Source organism: Diorhabda sublineata, chromosome 2 (assembly GCF_026230105.1).
Source record: "Diorhabda sublineata isolate icDioSubl1.1 chromosome 2, icDioSubl1.1, whole genome shotgun sequence".
NCBI lineage: Eukaryota > Metazoa > Arthropoda > Insecta > Coleoptera > Chrysomelidae > Diorhabda > Diorhabda sublineata.
The window spans coordinates 7,010,410-7,030,641 of NC_079475.1; the positions used below are offsets into that span (position 1 = coordinate 7,010,410).

The following is a 20,232-nucleotide window of genomic DNA, read 5'->3' on the forward strand; positions in this document are numbered from 1 at the left end:
GAAGTGCAAGTATGTGTAATCAGCTACCAAGGCACATCTTCCCCGTTCACTACAACCATTTACAGAAGGTCAAGATCGATACAAAGCAGGCACCTCTCGAAGTGATCGAATGTTATAGGATTCACCCTCTGGTGCTTACATACATACATAAATGAATATCAGATTTTTCCTGTTTTGCAATATTTAATCTTCTCAAATATGATTTATCGATCTAATTATTGGAAATAAAACGCGAATAAGTGAATTCCCTCACTAAAATATCTTTATGTAGGAAGTAGTGTTGAGAATCAGCTCAATTCGGCTCTGACTATTGTTTATTTAGTTTTTTCAGTTGAAAAAATGATAAAACTTCTGAAATATATGATATTACACGGATAAACAATAAAATTTCATTTAAAATTTGCATTTCCAGTAATTTCGAGAAATACAGGGATTTCTGGGACTTTCTGCGAAAAATTCGGGATTGAGTGGATCCTTGACATTAAAAGGGACAACATGTACAATCTAAAGATAGGAAAAATGAATTTTTTTATTCGATTTTTTGACAAAAATGTATTCGATAAAATTTATGATTTAGGAGATATATAGATTTTTAGATCATTGTTCATGCCAAAAAATGTTCGCTTTAAAGAAACATTCTGAAGAAAATTATCATAAATTGTAATCAATTATTGAAAATACTTACAGGAGCTATTGAAACACAAACAAACATTTCTAATTGAACTGCATACTACCGAAAATCTTGATATATGAGGAAAAAATTGAAATGTAAAAAAATTTAGTTGGTTATCCTACACAACTTATCAAATAAAAACAAAACAAAAATATAATATAAATAAATGTAACTCAAAAGTAGGCACCTTGCACTCCTACATACTTCCGGAATCTACGGGGAAAAAATTTATTGAAAAATTCATTTTTACCATCCTTAGATTGTACAGGTTGTCCCTGTAAAAGTTGCGGATTATTAATGAGCTGCCCCAGCCTTCAAAGTAAAATTATTTATTCCGTCCAACACTATACATGGACATACGTATGTACATTAAAAATTCATAATGTTCGAATGTATAATTTAGAAAATATACTAAAATATAGGTTCTGATTTCGCAACTTTGGAGGCTTATAACTCAGAAACGAGGGATCGTATGAGAAATTTTTTATATCACAGCATTAGTTTCACGTCATCTACTCACTCCCGAATTTTTCGCACGTATTGATGCCCTTTTAGCCTATATTCTAAATACTGAGATGTCTGCCCTATGTAAACAGCGTCACAATTAGGACAAGGCACTTGATATATAATATTACTTCTTTTGTTTTTTGGTTTGAAATATTTAGATAACGTATTATGTTACTAATATCATATTTATTAAAATAATTTGATAGTTGTTGGAAAAGTCCTTGTACATATGGTATGTTTTGATGTTTCGTTTCTGTTTTGTTTTTTAATTGATAGTAGTATCTGTTTATCCTTTTTTTTGAAATTGTTGTTTATCAGTTTTTCCGGATAATTATTTTCTTTCAATGTAGATTTTCCTTTTTGAATAGCTAAGCATCTAAATTCTGGATCTGATAGTTGGATAGATCTATCAGCCAAATTTATTATCACTGATCTTTTTTGTGACATAGGATAACACGAATTGAAGTTCAAATATCTCGAAGACCAAGTACGTTTCGTATACCATTCTGTCTAAAAAGTAAGAAATCAAATTTCTATTTTCGTAGCTGGTCCAAGCTTGATCCAAGGACTACTACTTTGACCGAAAAAGGACTTAAACTTTTGCACGATTCTACATTCGTTGCTTTGATAATTCAAAAAGAATGGACAAGCCGTTTTCGATGTATAAATTGGAATCGATTTTTGAATCGAAAATCCTCACTAGTTGGTATGAGCCCCATAAGATGTTTTGTGTCTTTTTACTCTTGACTACTTAAAGCATCATCACTTCTTTCGAATCATCTAATCTGTTAGAATAAATAAAATAATTCTGTAATTAAAACGAAATCAATTCATTATAGACGCCCAACAAAAACTACTTTTCTACTTTATTTAATGAAAAAAAAACCCGAACAATTGAAAATATATGAAGCCATTCGAAGCAGATTTATTAACCAACTTTTTGTAATAAAACAAATAAAAAGGTCGGCATTCATTCAATTTATAGTAGGCTGAGTTGATCTTTCGGAAGAAGCCTCATATATTATGAAAAGAACGAAGAAACGGAACAAAATGAATATTTACTAAAAAGCTTTACTGTGTGGATTAAATGGGTAGGTATATATATGACATGCCCAAAAATCGAAAATGAATTTTAAGTAAAACTATCTATAATAATGTATTTCCAATTTTAATTAGAAATTAAATCACTGCATTATCTATATTTCAAATAAATAATAAAAGTAATAAATGGGGATATAGCTCAGTGGTAGAGCATTCGACTGCAGATCGAGAGGTCCCCGGTTCAAACCCGGGTGTCCCCTAGTCATTTTTTGCTAGTTTTTTCAACTTTAAAGATACGCGTTTTGAGAATTTGCTCAGCGCAAACACGTACACTGTGTTGAAAAGGCGGAAATATAAAAGTTTCAAGCACATTTTATTATCCAGTTAGACAACAAGCATTATTACCTTCAATATCAATGCTATTTAATGAAAAAATGATTGACGGTGCTTCATTAGTACATTCTACTTTGATGCCCACAACTATGCTCTGTTACTATGATGGTTGGAAGTCCCATGGTCGTCTTCGAGGAAAAAATAAAGCTGAACTTTTTGTGAGGTTAGGATAAAAATAATTGATGGTGTAATTAAGAACATTTAGCAACTTCTTCTTCCTTTTGCTATCACAATGCAACACGCTTTTATTTATAAAATTGGGACTATGATAAAAACGAGAAGATTTAATACTAATTAAGAAGTTTTAGTGTTAAAAATATATAATTATAAATATATGGAATTGAATTGTCATGGACGAAGAAGCTTTTATCATTTTCAGCTTTCTAGTTAGTTTTATTAACAAACAATGATAGTTTATTTTCAAAAAGGGTTGCATATTCACGCCAACTCCATCATCTGACCCTGGTTACCATCTAGTCAAGACGAATTAAACGAGCACAAACTCGATGAGATTGCGTCGTTGAGTTACGAAGTTCCATGGCCACCTTCCAGCACCATCACCAGACCCAGGTTACCATCTAGTATCAAAGTAATCGTCAAGACGAATTAAACGAGCACAAACTCGATGAGATTGCGTCGTTGAGTTACGAAGTTCCATGGCCACCTTCCAGCACCTTCACCAGACCCAGGTTACCATCTAGTATCAAAGTAATCGTCAAGACGAATTAAACGAGCACAAACTCGATGAGATTGCGTCGTTGAGTTACGAAGTTCCATGGCCACCTTCCAGCACCATCGCCAGACCCAGGTTACCATCTAGTATCAAAGTAATCGTCAAGACGAATTAAACGAGCACAAACTCGATGAGATTGCGTCGTTCAATTACGGAATTCGTATGGCCACCTCCATCATCAGATCAGCTCTATGTCATAACCGGGAAATGGATCAAATTTAACTTGCAAGGAAAACGGTTGAAGCAGGAAGTTCAAACTAACCAAAATCAATTAAACCATTTATGATTATTCAATTCAATCTTGCAAAGTAGAAAAAAAATATATAATTCTATTGATGTGGAAAATGAATCAAATATATTAGATTATAGTATAGCTAAGACTTTGTTTACAACGTTATGTATATGTTGATTTACAAGTCAACGTCGACAAAAATACTAATAACAAAAAAATAAGCAATCAAAAAAGGTCAAAGGGGACACCCGGGTTTGAACCGGGGACCTCTCGATCTGCAGTCGAATGCTCTACCACTGAGCTATATCCCCATGATATAACGCAACCTATTTATCTATAACGTATTGGAAATTTTAAAAAAATTAATTTCAATTAATTTTATAAAGTATAAGTACGATAAAAGGTAGGTGTGAGTATATATGTATCAACATAGAGTGTGTCTTCGTTACGTGGTGGCGTATATAAAACTTTTCATTATTAATTTTTCATAAAAAAGGTATTAATAAAAAGTAAGTTAAATGCAAACATCGGATATCAAAATTTTTAACAATCGAGGTTTGACAAAAATATGACATTTTCTGAAGAGTAAAATATTTATTACCATAACGAAAATTATTATAAATAAAAAATTTTTAAAATTCATTATATATTAGTTGTAGATATATACTAGATTATCAATTTTTATAGTTACAGTGGAATTTGTAAAACAGAATTATTTAATTTAAAGATAAAGATAAAAATTTTTTGATAGATGTATATTTTTTTATACTTTTATATGTTTATAGTATTATATATTTGTGGGGATATAGCTCAGTGGTAGAGCATTCGACTGCAGATCGAGAGGTCCCCGGTTCAAACCCGGGTGTCCCCTAGCCTATTTTTTTGTTAGTTTTTCAATAAACTTTTTTCAGCTTTAAAAATTAATATGTTTTTTGAGAGTATCCTCAGCACAAGAGCGTACGCTGTGTTAAATTTTTTTTTTTTTAAATGATTAGATCAGATTATAGGTAAACATCATTAGCCATAATTTCTATATTGTTTAGGATAATATAGAAAAAAAATAGATTTTCAATTATTTAAATAATATACAAGGTGTAGTTTTATAGTACTGTACAGTATGTCCTTGATTAACTTCATCTAGATAAGAAAACAGTACTGAATACACTATTTAAACTACTACTACACCAAGACCCACAATTATACTGTCTGACGCGCGTTTCGATAACCAAATTATCGTCTTCAGAATATCACTAACTATTCCAGAAATTCCAACTTAGATAAAAAACAGGTTTCACTTGATCCCGGGATACTTTAACTAATTGCTGGATATTCTGTTTTTCCAATGTTCCATTCCTACTTTAATCCTCTGGCCATAAAACCCAGATCCTCATCATCCTGTTTCATTACTAGTTGATCCCCCTCAAAATTTCATTCATTTCTGACTGGTATTCCCTCTCACTTCATTTTCCCAAAGTATCAGGGTGTATTCCATTGAAATCACAAATAAGTAGCGATGTGGAACATCCCCATAGAAGCTCTTGATGGTGTTGTATCCAGTTTTTATAGCGATTGAGTTTCCATTAAATTTCTCGTTGCTTGTATTATATTCTTAAAGAATCCATTTCGTTCCATGACTCTCCATATTTCTTCGAGTCGATAAATACTAAATGTACATTTTTTGGTCTTTTTCTTCCCTAGAAGTTGTTGAATTGTGTAGATCTATGTGATCTAATTTTGACCTTCCTCCTACGAATCCCACCTGTTCTTCCAATATTTTTCCAAATATTCTGCACATTTCGTAGTATTCTTAGTAGTTTTTGGATCCGTATTTGATTAATTCCTATTTTTATGTGATTTCACTGTTTAACGTACTATGTGTCCAATGTCTATGAATCTTCTGTCTATTTTCTGTAAGTAGGTTTCCAAGACTTTGTACATCTTGATCCTTCCATTTGTTGTCCAATATCTTGACAGCTATATTGCCATTGATAATTTTTTTTGTTGTCAACCTTTCCATTTCTTCATTTTTCTTTCCGTATTTTTGGTGATCTTCCTGTGTTTTTGTGATCAGCTACTTCTTCTTCCCTCTTATCGTCGCGATGGTTGTATCACTAAATTTGTTTTTGTGTTTATCGATTCTTCTATTTCCCCTAATGCTTCAAATGCAGCATATTTATGGTGCTCTTTATCCACAATTATATTTGTTCTGTTTCATTGTACTGGAATTCAATCAATTTTTTATCTAATCTGTTATAGTATAGTGTTTTTATCGTCTTGTCCTTGAGAAGATGAATTTTAAATTTCTGTTATTTAAACCTATCCTTTTTGGTTTCGATTTCTTTTAAATATTTATCATTATTTTCGTTGTTTCTATTATTAGTTTGTTATCGGCGCCACATTCGACCATCTTTAATATAGATTTACCAACAATTAGAGGCGAGACCATGGTTTAAGATGGTCTAAAATCTGTGCAATAAAATCCGTAGTCAATATATTTAGGTATGTACATATTTAAGTGAGTAGTTATTCGGAAATTTCCTATTTATTTTCGGAAGTGGAGGGCCACTCTAAAAACTAAATTAAGAATGCGATCTTTTTATTATTATCCAAAATGAAATATAAAAATTCGTTTTACCTTTGCGACCGACCTACTTTTTTAGAGACAGTCCTTTTTGAATAAATCATGGGATGCAAAAAAAATATTAATCACAAAAATTTCCATCGTCTCTTCGACTCGTTTGAAACATTTGGCGCTTTTCAAATATTCACTGCTCCCAATGACTTCGCCTTCTAAATGAGAGTCAGTAAACGAAAACCGAATAAAAGTCTTTGTAAATTTCCAGTTTGATTTCCAGATAGAAATCGCTTGCCAAGTAGATTGAGGACGTTGACTTTACAGAGCTACACCCCAAATATTAATTCCTATTTGAAATAAGGTTAGAATTTTATCTTCTAAATTATTATTTTCAGACTTTGGAATAGATAAAAACGCAAACATCGTCGTTACACAGTTCTGAATAGTGAAGGAAGAAAATGGAAATAATCACCTTATTTTTCATATAATTTGGAAAACTTTTCTATATTACATCATTTTCTCTTTTAATAATGTTCAAGTGTTTTTAAATTTTTGAGTTACGTGAAGAATCTACGTCTCAAGGTCGTGTTGGACTTACCCCGAATAAAAATTTAGGTATGGCAAAACTCCGTTCAAAGTGGTGCAGCGCGACCTGACAAACGACCAAAAACAACAACAAATTGATGATTCTAAGCTGTTCAACTCTAATTTTTGCATCTATATATGGCAATGGATAAAACATAGATCTATTATTTCACACAGATAGTCAGCCGATTGGATGGCACGTGATAAACCGACTCCGAAGCATAGAAAGACGCAAAAGTCGGCTGGCAAGGGTATAATGGTATTAATATTTTGGGATGCGCATGGTATAATATTCATCGTGCTGTTTCATCAAGAGAAAGCACCGTATTACAAATCAAAGAAAACGATTGTAGAATTGCATAAATTAGGCTTTGAATACCTTACACATCCACTGTATTCTTCAGATCTGACTTTCAACGACTTTTCCTGTTCTCATCACTAAAGAGGACGGTCGTTGAATAGAAACTTTGCGACATAAAGAGGTTCATTTGAAGAAAAAGAAAGTGCTGTTTCATCAAGAGAAAGCACCGTATTACAAATCAAAGAAAACGATTGTAGAATTGCATAAATTAGGCTTTGAATACCTTACACATCCACTGTATTCTTCAGATCTGACTTTCAACGACTTTTCCTGTTCTCATCCCTAAAGAGGACGGTCGTTGAATAGAAACTTTGCGACATAAAGAGGTTCATTTGAAGAAAAAGAAAGTGCTGTTTCATCAAGAGAAAGCACCGTATTACAAATCAAAGAAAACGATTGTAGAATTGCATAAATTAGGCTTTGAATACCTTACACATCCACTGTATTCTTCAGATCTGACTTTCAACGACTTTTCCTGTTCTCATCCCTAAAGAGGACGGTCGTTGGATAGAAACTTTGCGACATAAAGAGGTTCATTTGAAGAAAAAGAAAGTGCTGTTTCATCAAGAGAAAGCACCGTATTACAAATCAAAGGAAACGATTGTAGAATTGCATAAATTAGGCTTTGAATACCTTACACATCCACTGTATTCTTCAGATCTGACTTTCAACGACTTTTCCTGTTCTCATCCCTAAAGAGGACGGTCGTTGGATAGAAACTTTGCGACATAAAGAGGTTCATTTGAAGAAAAAGAAAGTGCTGTTTCATCAAGAGAAAGCACCGTATTACAAATCAAAGAAAACGATTGTAGAATTGCATAAATTAGGCTTTGATTAGCTTACGCGTCTCTTCCTGGGTTACCCCTTTCTCTTTTTCCTTATCTTCTTTGCAGTACTAATTTTGGCATCCGTTCTCTATGTAGTTTCTCAACATGTCCCAACCATCTCACTTTCTATCCCTTAATAAACGAGTTTATTGTAGCTTCTCCATAAAGTTCCTCCAATTCTTTATTAGTTCTTCCCCTCCAGCCTTCTTCTGTGTGTACTCCTCCGTAGATTCCTCTTAGTATCTTCCTTTTCCATCTTTCCAACGTAGCTTTATCTGCGTTTTTTAATATCCATGTCTCACATGCAAATGTTACGTTGGGTCTTACTACCGTTTTATATATTCTTATTTTTGTTTTTCTTGACACGTATTTTGACTTCATCAGTGATCTAATACCTCCGAATTTTTGTGTTCCTTTAGTTACTCTGGCTTTCAGTTCTAATTCTCCTACTCCCTTGTCTTCTATTACTACTCCTAGATACACAAAGTTGGAAACTCTTTCGAAATTGTATTCTTTGTGTCTGGTTGTTCTAAAGGGCAAGTAATCTTCTGTTTCTCTCTGTGTATCTCCCATGATCATATATTTTGTCTTCTCTTGATTTATTTCTAGTCCAAAATTTTTGGCTTCTTCTTCCAATCTTATTACTGCTTTCTTTAAGTGCTTCTTGGATTTTGCTATCAACGCTACGTCACCTGCGAAAGCTAGACATTGGCATTCGTTATTGAAGATTGTCCCATCGCTTTTTAATTTATAATTTGCCTCTACTCCTAATTTGCTTAGTCTTGCATACATGTTGTTCCTATTTATTTCGTCATATGCCTGCTTAAAATCTATGAATAATGAATAAAATGGTATCTTGTATTCATAGCAGGTGGTTTGTAATTCTTTTGGAAAGAAAATCTTGTCCGTTGTTGACCTATTAGCTGTAAAGCCTACTTGATATTCCCCTAGTATTTTCTCGGCATATTCTTTTAGTCTGTTCTATATTATTTTCGTTAGCACTTTATAAAAGGCATCTAACAATACAATTTCCCTATAGTTTTCGCATTTTTTGGAATATGACATATTAGTGCTTTCCTCCATTCTTGGGGTACGCTCTGTTCTTCTCATATTATTTAGATTAATTCGTATAAATCTCTCTGCAACTTTTCTCCTCCGTATTTTAAAATTTCAGCTTTAATTTCACTTTCCCCTGGTTTCTTGTTGTTTTTTGGTTCTGTTCTGTTCTATTATGGATCTTACTTCTTCTTCACTTGGTACTTCTACTTTAATGCCGTCTTCCTCTAGATCACTTTGTTCTATGTCCCTTATTTGTTCTGCTTCATTTCCGTTTAGTAATTTCTGAAAGTGTTCTTTCCATTTCTGCATTACTTCTTGTGGTTCATATACCATTATCCTTTCTTCTGTTTATTGTTTGGTACCCCTTTGCATTTTTTTCGTTTCTTGATAAAAGGAGATCTTATCTGTTTCTTCAGAAATTTTTCCTCAATTGGTTTCAATTTTTCTTCGTTATATTGCCGTGTTATTAAGATACAAAAATTTCCTGGTTAGTCTATTATTTACATCTTGCACGCCTTTTTGTGCTATTAAGCCTTTGATTTATAAAAGCATGTGTATTATTATAAAATTTAATAAATGAATTATATGGTAGGCAAAACTTTTCACCGGCAGTGTAAATTGAAACACCAATAATATTTTTTTATAGTTTATTAAAGTTTGGTTCATAATAATTACGTGGCGATTCTATACTTAAAGATAAATTAAAATTTTGTTGTTCGTCTTGATATCGCGCTTTAAGTAAATAGCAATTCACCAAATCATCCGTCCTGAAATTATAACACATCGCACCTAATTGAGACTTTTCCAAAAATTCTCTAGTTATTTCTAAATTAATTTCCCTGCAATCTTCATAACAATCTAAAGGTTTGTAATATTCGTACAAACCTTTAAATTTGATTTTCTTCCGTTTAGTCGGATACCGTTTTCTAACTTTTTTCGTTTTAACCGTAGCGTCGTTGGCATCTGATAGAGTAAACAATTTCAAAAGTTTATTAATAAGAGGAGGACATTTGGATACGTTCGTTACGTTTTCACTAATACGAGATTCTGTCGTAGTATAACAACTCGGAGTTCTTGAAAGCGAAAGATTAAACGGTGGTGGGTAATCGGGAATCTTTCCTAAAAGTTTGCCCAAGACATCGCCTATGTAAGGTAGAAACGGCGGATTTTGCGCTACCATGTAAAAGGTTTTTTGGTATGTCGCCAATCTGGGGTCTCTATAAAATCTACATAAGAATTCAAAGGTTTGGTATTTACTACCGTGTTTCTTTCTAACATAAGCCCAGGTATCTTTTAATCTGTAAACTGCTGGGGATTGTAATGAAGCTAGAACGGTTCTACACGATTGGTAATTGGATATTTTATGACATTTATCTGCTACGTTGACAAGTCTAGCTATTAATCTAGCTCTATCTTTATTATTGTCGTTTTTAAGTATTTCGAAAGCGAAAAGGTTTCTTATCCTTTCGGAAAATATGATAAGGGCGTTAATATTAGGGGTGTTGGTAGAAGATTGTTGCCATAATATAGTATCTAATTCCATAGAGGATATTTTCAAAAATAAATCTTTATCAATCATCGTTAAATGTTGTGCTAGCGCCGTCGAATCAAAATCCCATATTGATAGATATTTATCTAACTCCAATTGACGTTTCAAACATTGTAATGGAGTTTCGTTTTTCTTTATATCGAGTACGTCGGAAACATCGACGCTATTAGGAAAAATCGTATGTATAAAACCATGTTTCTTTCTACGTTTCGTTTTGAAATATTCCTCTTCAGATTCTTCGTCAGAATTTATTTTTTGCTTATTTTGATAGAATCTTCGAAAGAAATTGTAGTTTTTCTTTTTTTTGTATTTAATCGATTCGTGATAATCCTTGATCGATTTTAGATCTTTGAGTATCCCTCGATATATCAACTTGGCCGATTGCGGTCTATATTTATAACAGGGCGTCCAAAATAGAGTAATCGGTGTTTTTTCGTTGTTTGTGATAAAATTACATCCTTTTCTTTTATTAAGAGATACGAATTGTTGAGATATGGAAGCGGTTAAATGTTTTTTAACACAAGTACGTTCTTTCGATAACAAACATACCGACGAAACCACTTTCTTCACTTGAACGGAATATTTATCACCTTTAGATATATTTAAAGGTCCCAAACCGAAATGGAAATTTGATTCCGGTGTCAAACCGTATCGTCTTCTGTGTTTAATTTTGTATTTTTGCGGATCTGATACTCGAAAAAATTCCCAAGCCAAAACGGCTGTTTCTGCTAAATGTTCGTAGTTTAAAATAGCTGAGATACTAGGTAAGGACGATTTATCTATGAGGCTAAATCGTTGTGGTGGGACGTAATCGTCGGCGGTAAGGAAAAGTCTTATGTTGCATCCTTCGTCTATACCATTTCCAAAACGATTGATCTACAATTAAAACAAACAGAAAAATTATTGCGAAAATAATAACACGTAATCTTTGCATTCATAATTTCTATACTCTGCGAGTTTGGCATGAAGAACGTAACACTTTTTGTATTCGTGCACTTCGTATCGCCGGTGCAGTCTCGTACAAAACTTGAAAATATTTTGGTTTGTAGAGTGACTTTACCAAACAAAATTATTGACATTTAAAAGTAAGGTGAACAATAAAATTCAAAGTTAAAGTCAGAATGCATTGAAGTTTTTTAAACTGAACCTACCATGATAAATTATTATTAATCTTAAGGTTTTACTTCATGTTAAGTAGCGGCGTGTTAAGAAACGCTGCCGGCGAAATGTTGAGCGAGGCTTACTTCCCAAAATTTTGCGAAAAATTCCATATATTGGCAACATTAGAAGGGAACGCATATCGCTGTTAAATATTTAACCATTCAACTCAAGCTTCTGCTTTACGAACAAAAAAAGTCCAACGGGACCAGCTCAGGGTTATACGAGATAGAAAGAGAAATACTTTATTGTCAAAAAATTGTTTACAATTTGTCGACGAAAGCTTGTAAAAAACTAAGAAACAAACATACAGATAACTAAATAAAGACACAAATAAAATAAAATCTAAATATGAAGTATACACAAGTGAAAATTAACTATACGACAATTTTAAAATAGTTAATATTTTGAATTGAATTGAATTGAATATTATTATTAGAAAAGTCATTTTCAGAGTTGAAGACACTTTTCAGTAAGTATGCCCTCAAATTATTGCGGAATACCTACGGGAAAATATGATATCGATTTAGTTTAAATTAGTAAGTGATTGTGCATTTTTTGCATTGTGAAGTATTGAGCCCTTAACTAATCATGAACGTGGAGTAGGTAGACAAATTAAGCAAACGGATTCAAAAATTAATAAGGAAGAGTCAATATTATTAATCTATTCATGAAGTACCGACAGAGAGCGGTACTGTTTAGTCCGAGTTTTTTGTAGTTTGAAGATTTGCTCAAATTGAGTAGCATCACATCTACCCCTGAAGGAAAGGGCTTATCGAAGATGCTACTCAATAAAGGCATAATAAACTGTGGTGGATAAGTTCAGCTCTTTGAAAACTGATCTTAGCACAAAACAAGAAGAACTTAATTTTAGGGATAAAATTTTAAGACGTCAATGGTGGTGTTATTGAATTCAATAGGTTGCAATGTACTTTTATTTGATAAAACTTTAGTTTTAGAAACGTTCAGATACAAATTAGAATCGCACCATGAATTAAAAGTGATTAGGTAACTAGATATGGTCCTATGAAGTACCGTGGATGTTCAATCTCCATGAAGCCACATGGAAAGCGAATCAGTGTGGACTGAAACTTTGTCATGAAGCAAGCGCATACTTCGGTTTATATCTAATATCAAAATCTACGATATTATCAATGAAATAGGGGAAAAAAAGAACACTGATGATTCCAATCCTGAAAAAGGGAGAGCCAAACTGTGAGACAGTTATAGACCAGTAACACTCCTAAACAACCCTTAGAGAATTCTGAGTACCCTCGTAAGAGATAGACCAGTGAGATATATTGAGAAGAAACTCGAAGACTATCAGCAGGGTTTCAGAACCGGCAGATCAACAATGGATACAGTTAATGTGATATTACAAACAGTAGAAAACTTCTCTAAACATGGAACGGACGTGCATGTCATATTTGTAGACTTTTGATAGTGGCAACAGAAGCAGGTGATGAGAAAAAAAGCTTATTAAATTGGAAAATGTGACGGTGAACAGCCCTAAGTGCAAAATTTTGACAGAGGATGGGCTAACAAAGGTGATTCCAGTACTAAAAGGTGTCAAGCAGGGGAACGCTCTCTTATTGAAAAGCTTAAAAAGCTTTTAGTGCGGTTAATGGGAAAAAACTGGTGAAATGGGGCTGGCGGTGAATGAGTGAGATAATTCTGGGAAACTATCAACTCTAAAGAGTGAAAGAGCTCAAGTATTTGGGTGGGACAGCAAACTATGCAAGTAATAGAAGCATAAAAGAGGCAGAGTGTGGGGTTTTTAAGGAGTAATGATCTGAGCAATAACACAAAGTTAAAAATATATAAAATAGGAATTAGAGCAGTTATTGCATATAGAGCCGAAACCATATGCCTATCGGGAAAGGACGAGGAGGATCTTACAATAATTGCAGAGAAAGATCTTAAGGAAAATACCAGGAGCTGTCAAGGAGGAAACCTAAGAAAGTTAATGGACCAAGATATCAAGAACGAAGTGAAAGAACTCACTGAGTACTTGAAAATTAATACAGAATTCTTTTGACGATATAAGATTTAGAAATTTACCTGAACGCAATCTCCAATTTTTAATTCATTTGCATCCATGTAACTGATAACATCAGATTGTTTAGTTGCTAAACCTAATTTTGAGGATTTCGGGGTTTTTACAAATTCTTCTATGGTAGGACTTTGTACTATTGGAGCATAATTGTAATTCTCGAAATACTTTCCCAAATATATATTCCTATCCATCCAACCATTTTTATAATTCATTTTATTACTGATATTTTCTACTAAACTGGGAGTCATCCCAAACGTACACCAGAGTTGTTTGTATCCGTTGACGGCTACGAGTTTTTTATCAACAAGATATAAAGTACTACCAGTAGTAGAAGTACCAACCGAAGTTTCAGAACGCGACGACCCGGAATTATCCGGACAAAGAAATTTGATTCTTTCACACCAAAGATTCCAAAACATGGCACGATGTTCAAAACCACCAAGCTCAAAATAAAGCACCCTATTATTGCAAAATCTCGCCTTCAAAGCTTGATTTTTCTTAGTCTTATATATACTGAGGTTAACGCATTCCACTGGATAAATTGCTACTAATTCGAAAGTTTCGATTTCAGGATCGACTCCTGGAGCATATTTGAAATTGACATATTCGACCGGCGGTAAAACGTCTGTAGCTAATACGAGTTTTGACGGCGTTAAGCCTAGATGAACTTGACGGATACCTTCGCCGTCTTTTGTAGTTTGCGCAAACGGACTTTCTATCAATACCATATCTTCGAAATCGCAGTATTCGGAAAAAAGTAATTTCTGGACTCTATTATCCGCCATTACTTAAATTTTTCAATACAAAAATATCCCACATCGTATCAAAATGCATATGATATCACTCACTTATATTCTGACATTATTTGTCATTATATTATTATAGACGAATATATAAAATATAAATATATAAAATTTGAATCATATGCTATCCTTTTTCAGTTTAATATAATAAAAAAAGACAAAATTTAGCAAATAATAACTGTTCTTATTTCAATTAAACTATTTGAACATAAATTGACAGTTATTCGGAATTATGATTGGTTAGATGAACTGTCAAGGTCAAACTGATTTTTGAGGTTAATTTCAATATCTTGATTTAATATGAATACAAAAATAAATAAATCCGCCTAGGGTGGTTGATGGGTGGATTGAGTAGCCCATTGACTATCACTGCCTGTCCCAATCCCGGATAAAGGAGGAGAGTTAAGGGGTGAGGCCAGCAACCTGCCCCTCGTAAAAAGAAAAAACGCTCACAGAACTGTCACATTAGCCTCGGAAACTGGACGGAGCATTGACGACGACACGGCACGAAAACGGAAAAAACGAGTATGGAAAGAAAACATAGTAAGACTCGGAAGTTGGAACATTACATCATGGAGCAACAAAGACTATGAGGTGGTCTTAGAAATAGAGAAAAACAAAATAGATTTCTGCGCACTTTCAGAGACCAAGAAGAAAGGCAATGGCAGTCAAAGGTACCAAAACTACATACTGTTTTATAGTGGAATCGACAAGAACTTGCGAGCACGGGGAGGAGTAGGGTTACTAGTGAATAAAAAATTTGAAAAAGATATTAAGGAAGTACAGTATATAAGTCATAGCATCATACAGATAACAGTAGAGCTGGCCAACGAAAGAACACACCTACTAAGTATATATGCACCGGATGTAAGCAAACCGAAAGAAGAAAGGGAAGCTTTTTTTGATGCCTTGCAAGCTACGTTAGACAAAATACCCAGTAAAGCCAAAGTGTTTATTATGGGCGACTTTAACTCAAGAATTGGACACACAGTTATCCCAGGAATCATGTATAGTTTTAACGAAGAAGCAGTGAATGATAACGGAGATATATTGATAGATGTATGCGCCCTCAACGAATTACGTATCAACAACACATATTTTGATCATAAGGAACAACAAAAGTACACCTTCGCTAACACGAGAGGCCAAAAATCAACTATTGACTACAAAATTACAAACAGAAAAGTCCACCCCTCCCAGATACTTGACGTACGGGTATTAATATCGGCAAATATCGGCACACAACACGGTTTAGTATTGTGTAAATACCGCGTATCCCACATAATAAAGAAAAGAAAAACACCCAACTACGTATCGAAATTTAATATAGAGTCGCTTAAGGATGAAAGCATTAAATACTTCTATCAAAACAGACTCCGCGAAAAAATTGTCCAAAACCCTATAAAAGAAACCGACAACGTAGAAGCCGCCTGGGAGAAACTAAAGAATAACATAAAGAACAGCGCAAAGGAATCCCTAGGAGAAAGAACAATAGACACGAATAGAACACACAATAAACCCTGGTTCACTCTAGAAATTAAGGAACTGGCAAATGAAAAAAAGAAAGCGTACATAAAATACATTACCAATAGAACACAGGAAGAATACGAAGTCTATAAAAGAGTGAGAAATAGAACAACCAACACAATAAAAGAACTGAAAAAAGCATACTGGGAAAATTTCTCAGTGGAAATGGAACATGATTTGTACGGAGGCCAGAAAAAAATATGGAACATGATACGAAAAAGGAAGAAACCAATCAACGAGGAGGTAGTGATAAATGTTATAAATGAGGAAACATGGACAGCACATTTTGAGATCCTATATGATAACAACGGAAGCAGGGACGAAGAAGAAGTCGCAAACCCGCCATCCCCAAACGAACAGGAAGAAACCATCACATTAGAAGAAGTACAAACAACCATAAAGAAACTAAAGAATAGAAAATCACCAGGTAGAGACAATATCCCAAATGAACTACTGAAGAACGGGGGCCCAGAAATCGAAAAAGAATTGATAAAACTGTACAATAAAATAGAAAGAACTGGAGAAATACCCGAAGAATGAAGAACTAGTATAACTATACCTATATAGAAGAAAGGTTTAAAAGCAGATCCGAAGAATTACAGAGGCATAACGCTACTTAGTAGTGTATTAGAGTTATTTACCGAGATACTTGCAAATAAGATAACTGCTAAGGTAGGCATCTCAGAAGAGCAACAATGCTTCCGCCCAAACAGATCCACTATAGACGCAATATTTATATTAGGCCAGTTGATAGAGAAATCCATAGAATACAATAAACCCATGTACACATGTTTCGTAGATCTAAAGCAAGCATTCGATAGAGTAAAACTCAACGATGTAATCCACCGACTAAACCAAAAAGGCGTCAAGAAGCATTATACAAATCTAGTAAGGCAACTTAACATCAACACCAAAACAAGAATAAAAACAGACTGTGGGCTAACAAGAGAACTCAAAGTCTCATCCGGCATAAGAGAGGGAGATAGCCTCAGCCCTTGCCTTTTCAACGTAATAATGGACAAAATAATTGAGAGCGTAAACGAAGTTAATGCAGTATTCGAAATGAATAACCGTCGCCTGAGAATCCTTTCCTACGCGGATGACGCTATACTTATAGCTGAAAATGAAGACGATCTACAACGCCTCCTTCATAAATTTAACCTGACGGCACTGAGACTTAACATGCAAATCTCATGCGAGAAAACACAAAGCATGGTAATATCCAAAGACCCAATAAGATGCAAGTTGGTAGTAAATGATCGCATTATAAAGCAAGTAATGAATTTCAACTACTTGGGCGTAGAAACAACGAGCAGCAGAAACATAACGGACGAGGTAGATAAGCAGATCAAGAAAGCAACTAGAATATCGGGATATTTATGGGACATTATATGGAGAAATAAGTATATGAGCATAGAAAGTAAGACGCGAATCTACAAGACCTGTATCAGACCCATACTAACCTATGCCGCAGAAACAAGGGCAGACACAACACAAACAAAGAGAAAAATGAGAACAGCAGAGATGAAGATATTACGAACAATAAAGGGTACCACACTCCACGATAGAATACCCAACACAGATACCTTAAGAGAACTGGGAGTACAAGATGTCGTTAGATGGGTAAGAGCAAGACGCCGACAATGGAGAGACCATGTAGAACGAATGGCTCCAGAACGGATTGCCAAATGGGCCAAAACACAGAAACCAGACACAAGACGCCCAATCGGTAGGCCCCCAAAACGCTGGTACGATAGCTGGACATCGGCGTCACAAGAGGGCAGATGACAGACCTGACAGGACCTCGTCCTACTACAAGAAGAAGAAGAAGAAGACAAAATAAATGATGAATTTCTTCTGCAGAAACACCATTTTAGATTATTTGAAATCAAAATGCGAAATATGACGTTTCGAACTTGCGCGCATATTTCATTCAAAATCTTACTGCTTGCAATCTCTGTGGACCGTGCCAGCAGGTTTCTAATCTTGAATTGCATTAGAAATAATAACATTGTTTCTCGTATGTCAAGTATTGCATTTAAATTTACCCTAAACAATAAGTATTTTAGACGTTCAGCTCTTTAGCAATTCACAATTGTTACTAAATACATGTTGGTATAGTGGTAGTCACAGAACATACCTTAACGTATGTTTTATGATGGTAGTAGTAAGCAGTGTGCTCAGTTATATAATAATGTCATCAATAATTTACTCTAGTAAGTCTAGCCGAACTTGATTGATTGATTGAAACTATTGGTCAAACGACTATTTTATTTATCTATTGTTGACTTAAATCGATCAACAATATTTTTATCGTGAAAACACGCCTTAAAATGTATCTACGACAAAATGACGGCCGTAGGGTAAACAATCCACTTTCTGGTATGTACCCGTGTTGGATTTTATTGATTTTTTCCGGTAGTTCGGTTGTTTTGTAATATTTTTTTATTTTAAGTATTAAGAGGACTATGTAGATAATTTTAGATCTGTTTCTGTGAAATTAATACAGCAGAAACTGAGTATTTTCGCAGTTTTTTTAAGTCATTCTTCCACATTAATTTCCACTGTTGCGTTCAAATTTATCAAACAATAATGATCATCAATGATGATAACCCAATAAAGATGAAAGGTGCTAGGACAAACTTGAAGCTTTAGGTGGAGTTAAACCCTTTTCATTAGACGAAAAAATGTTTAGTCAGAATCTTGCTCGTTCTACACCAGTTTCCAATATACTTGTTTTTTAGAGTATATTTATCACTTATCTATACAAACCCGCATTTCTTTAAGAATCCATTTTGCAATAAAACTGGGAATAATCAGCTTTAAAATCCATCAAATAACTTCAGAAACCACATATAAACTTACGGCAGAAGCATTTGCTTACCCCACTGCGGCCATTTTTAAATAGATTTTTGATTTCATTATAATGCTTAATACAGAACTATACTCCGGGTTCAGGTAGATCACTTATTACCTGATTGTGGATTCTAATCAAGAACAAGATTCAGATCACGATGAAAATTTCAAATTTAAAACTTGATCTATAAGAACTTTTGATTTTTATTACTTTTTTGTGCGTTTATTCTTCCATGATATTTACTTAGTTGTGTAATATATTCTAAATGTTTAATCATTATTATTAAATAAGTTTTAAAATTCACAAAAACATAGATAGATGAAACAATCCGTGAGCTGATCACAGTTACTCGCCGGTCTACCAGACCTTGAGACAATAATGACTGATTTATAGAAAAATCGCAGATAATTAGCCTCGTTTCTATTTGTATCACCAGAAAAGTGAAGAAAATAAAAAAAAATCTCTATGAAAACGTATACTAAAAATGGTTTTTGCTTAAATCAAAGAGTAAATAGCTTAATTTAAATTCTGATCATCCCATAATATCAAATTATTTATTTGCACCCCTCTGAAAACCAAGAAAAAATTTATTAAGGGCGGATTATATGCTCAAATGGTTATACCTTTTGCGCACGTACGGTAGAAAATTCTGATTTTAGCAGAAAATTGATTCAATTCAAGGAGAATGAAAAGAATTATTATGGAGAAATGCTACTAGACTATCCCTCATTTATTGTTTACCGTTTTGATGTCGCCTCGTATATACTGCAGTTAAAAAATTGTCAACTGTATTCTTACGAACTAGTATAAACCGTGAAGCCGGTCCTGCTCTATTATGTTGATAATTTGGCATATGCGTCATGCACTTTTTATGTGGCGACTAATTCTTTGTATGTTTTTGTAAGTTGTTTACATTATATCGTGGCCGTTTTTATAGAGATAATTTCCAAGAAGACCTTTGTAACATACCATACGGCTTGTTACCTTTGAAGGAATTCAATAAAAATCCAGTTTAGTTGCTAAAACTTCCTCTATCTACATTCTACACTTTACAAGTGTAAAATCAAAATTTATCTAGTAAGATTTGTCGTGATATTATTCTTTCTATTCGCTGATAACTTTTTCTAATGTCTTTTTCAACTTTGCTTTTTATTACATCACTCAATAAGTCGAGCTGGTAGCGTCCATTTAATTGAATTTAAAATAATTAAATTTAATTTAATAGTTTTGTGGATTTAGTTTAAGATGTAAGTTTAAAAATGAATTGTGTTTGAATAAATATGAAAAGTATTAGAG

General features: G+C 33.7%; 1 protein-coding gene and 3 non-coding genes across 4 annotated transcripts; 2 read left to right on the top strand and 2 right to left on the bottom strand.

Annotated features, from left to right (window-relative positions):
* The first annotated feature begins 2,409 nt into the window (after positions 1 to 2,409).
* On the top strand, positions 2,410 to 2,481 carry Trnac-gca (transfer RNA cysteine (anticodon GCA)). Its single transcript has one exon. It is a non-coding gene; the product is annotated as a tRNA-Cys (tRNA).
* Positions 2,482 to 3,818: 1,337 nt separating this feature from the next.
* Trnac-gca (transfer RNA cysteine (anticodon GCA)) lies at positions 3,819 to 3,890 on the bottom strand. Its single transcript has one exon. It is a non-coding gene; the product is annotated as a tRNA-Cys (tRNA).
* A 488-nt stretch (positions 3,891 to 4,378) lies between these two features.
* Trnac-gca (transfer RNA cysteine (anticodon GCA)) lies at positions 4,379 to 4,450 on the top strand. Its single transcript has one exon. It is a non-coding gene; the product is annotated as a tRNA-Cys (tRNA).
* A 5,176-nt stretch (positions 4,451 to 9,626) lies between these two features.
* Positions 9,627 to 14,534, bottom strand: LOC130453206 (uncharacterized). Its single transcript, XM_056792829.1, has 2 exons — positions 13,755 to 14,534; positions 9,627 to 11,411 (listed from the first exon to the last, which is right to left on the bottom strand). Exons 1-2 carry the CDS (start codon positions 14,532 to 14,534, stop codon positions 9,627 to 9,629), a joined length of 2,565 nt encoding a protein of 854 aa, XP_056648807.1.
* Positions 14,535 to 20,232: the final 5,698 nt, after the last annotated feature.

What these genes read in the sequence shown, in the direction of transcription:
- LOC130453206 (XM_056792829.1), bottom strand. Translation starts at nt 14,534, where the DNA reads ATGGCGGATAATAGAGTCCAGAAATTACTTTTTTCCGAATACTGCGAT. An exon ending in AAATTGGAGATTGCGTTCAG is followed by an intron (nt 11,412 to 13,754) that starts GTAAATTTCTAA and finishes TTTTAATTGTAG; the next exon opens with ATCAATCGTTTTGGAAATGG.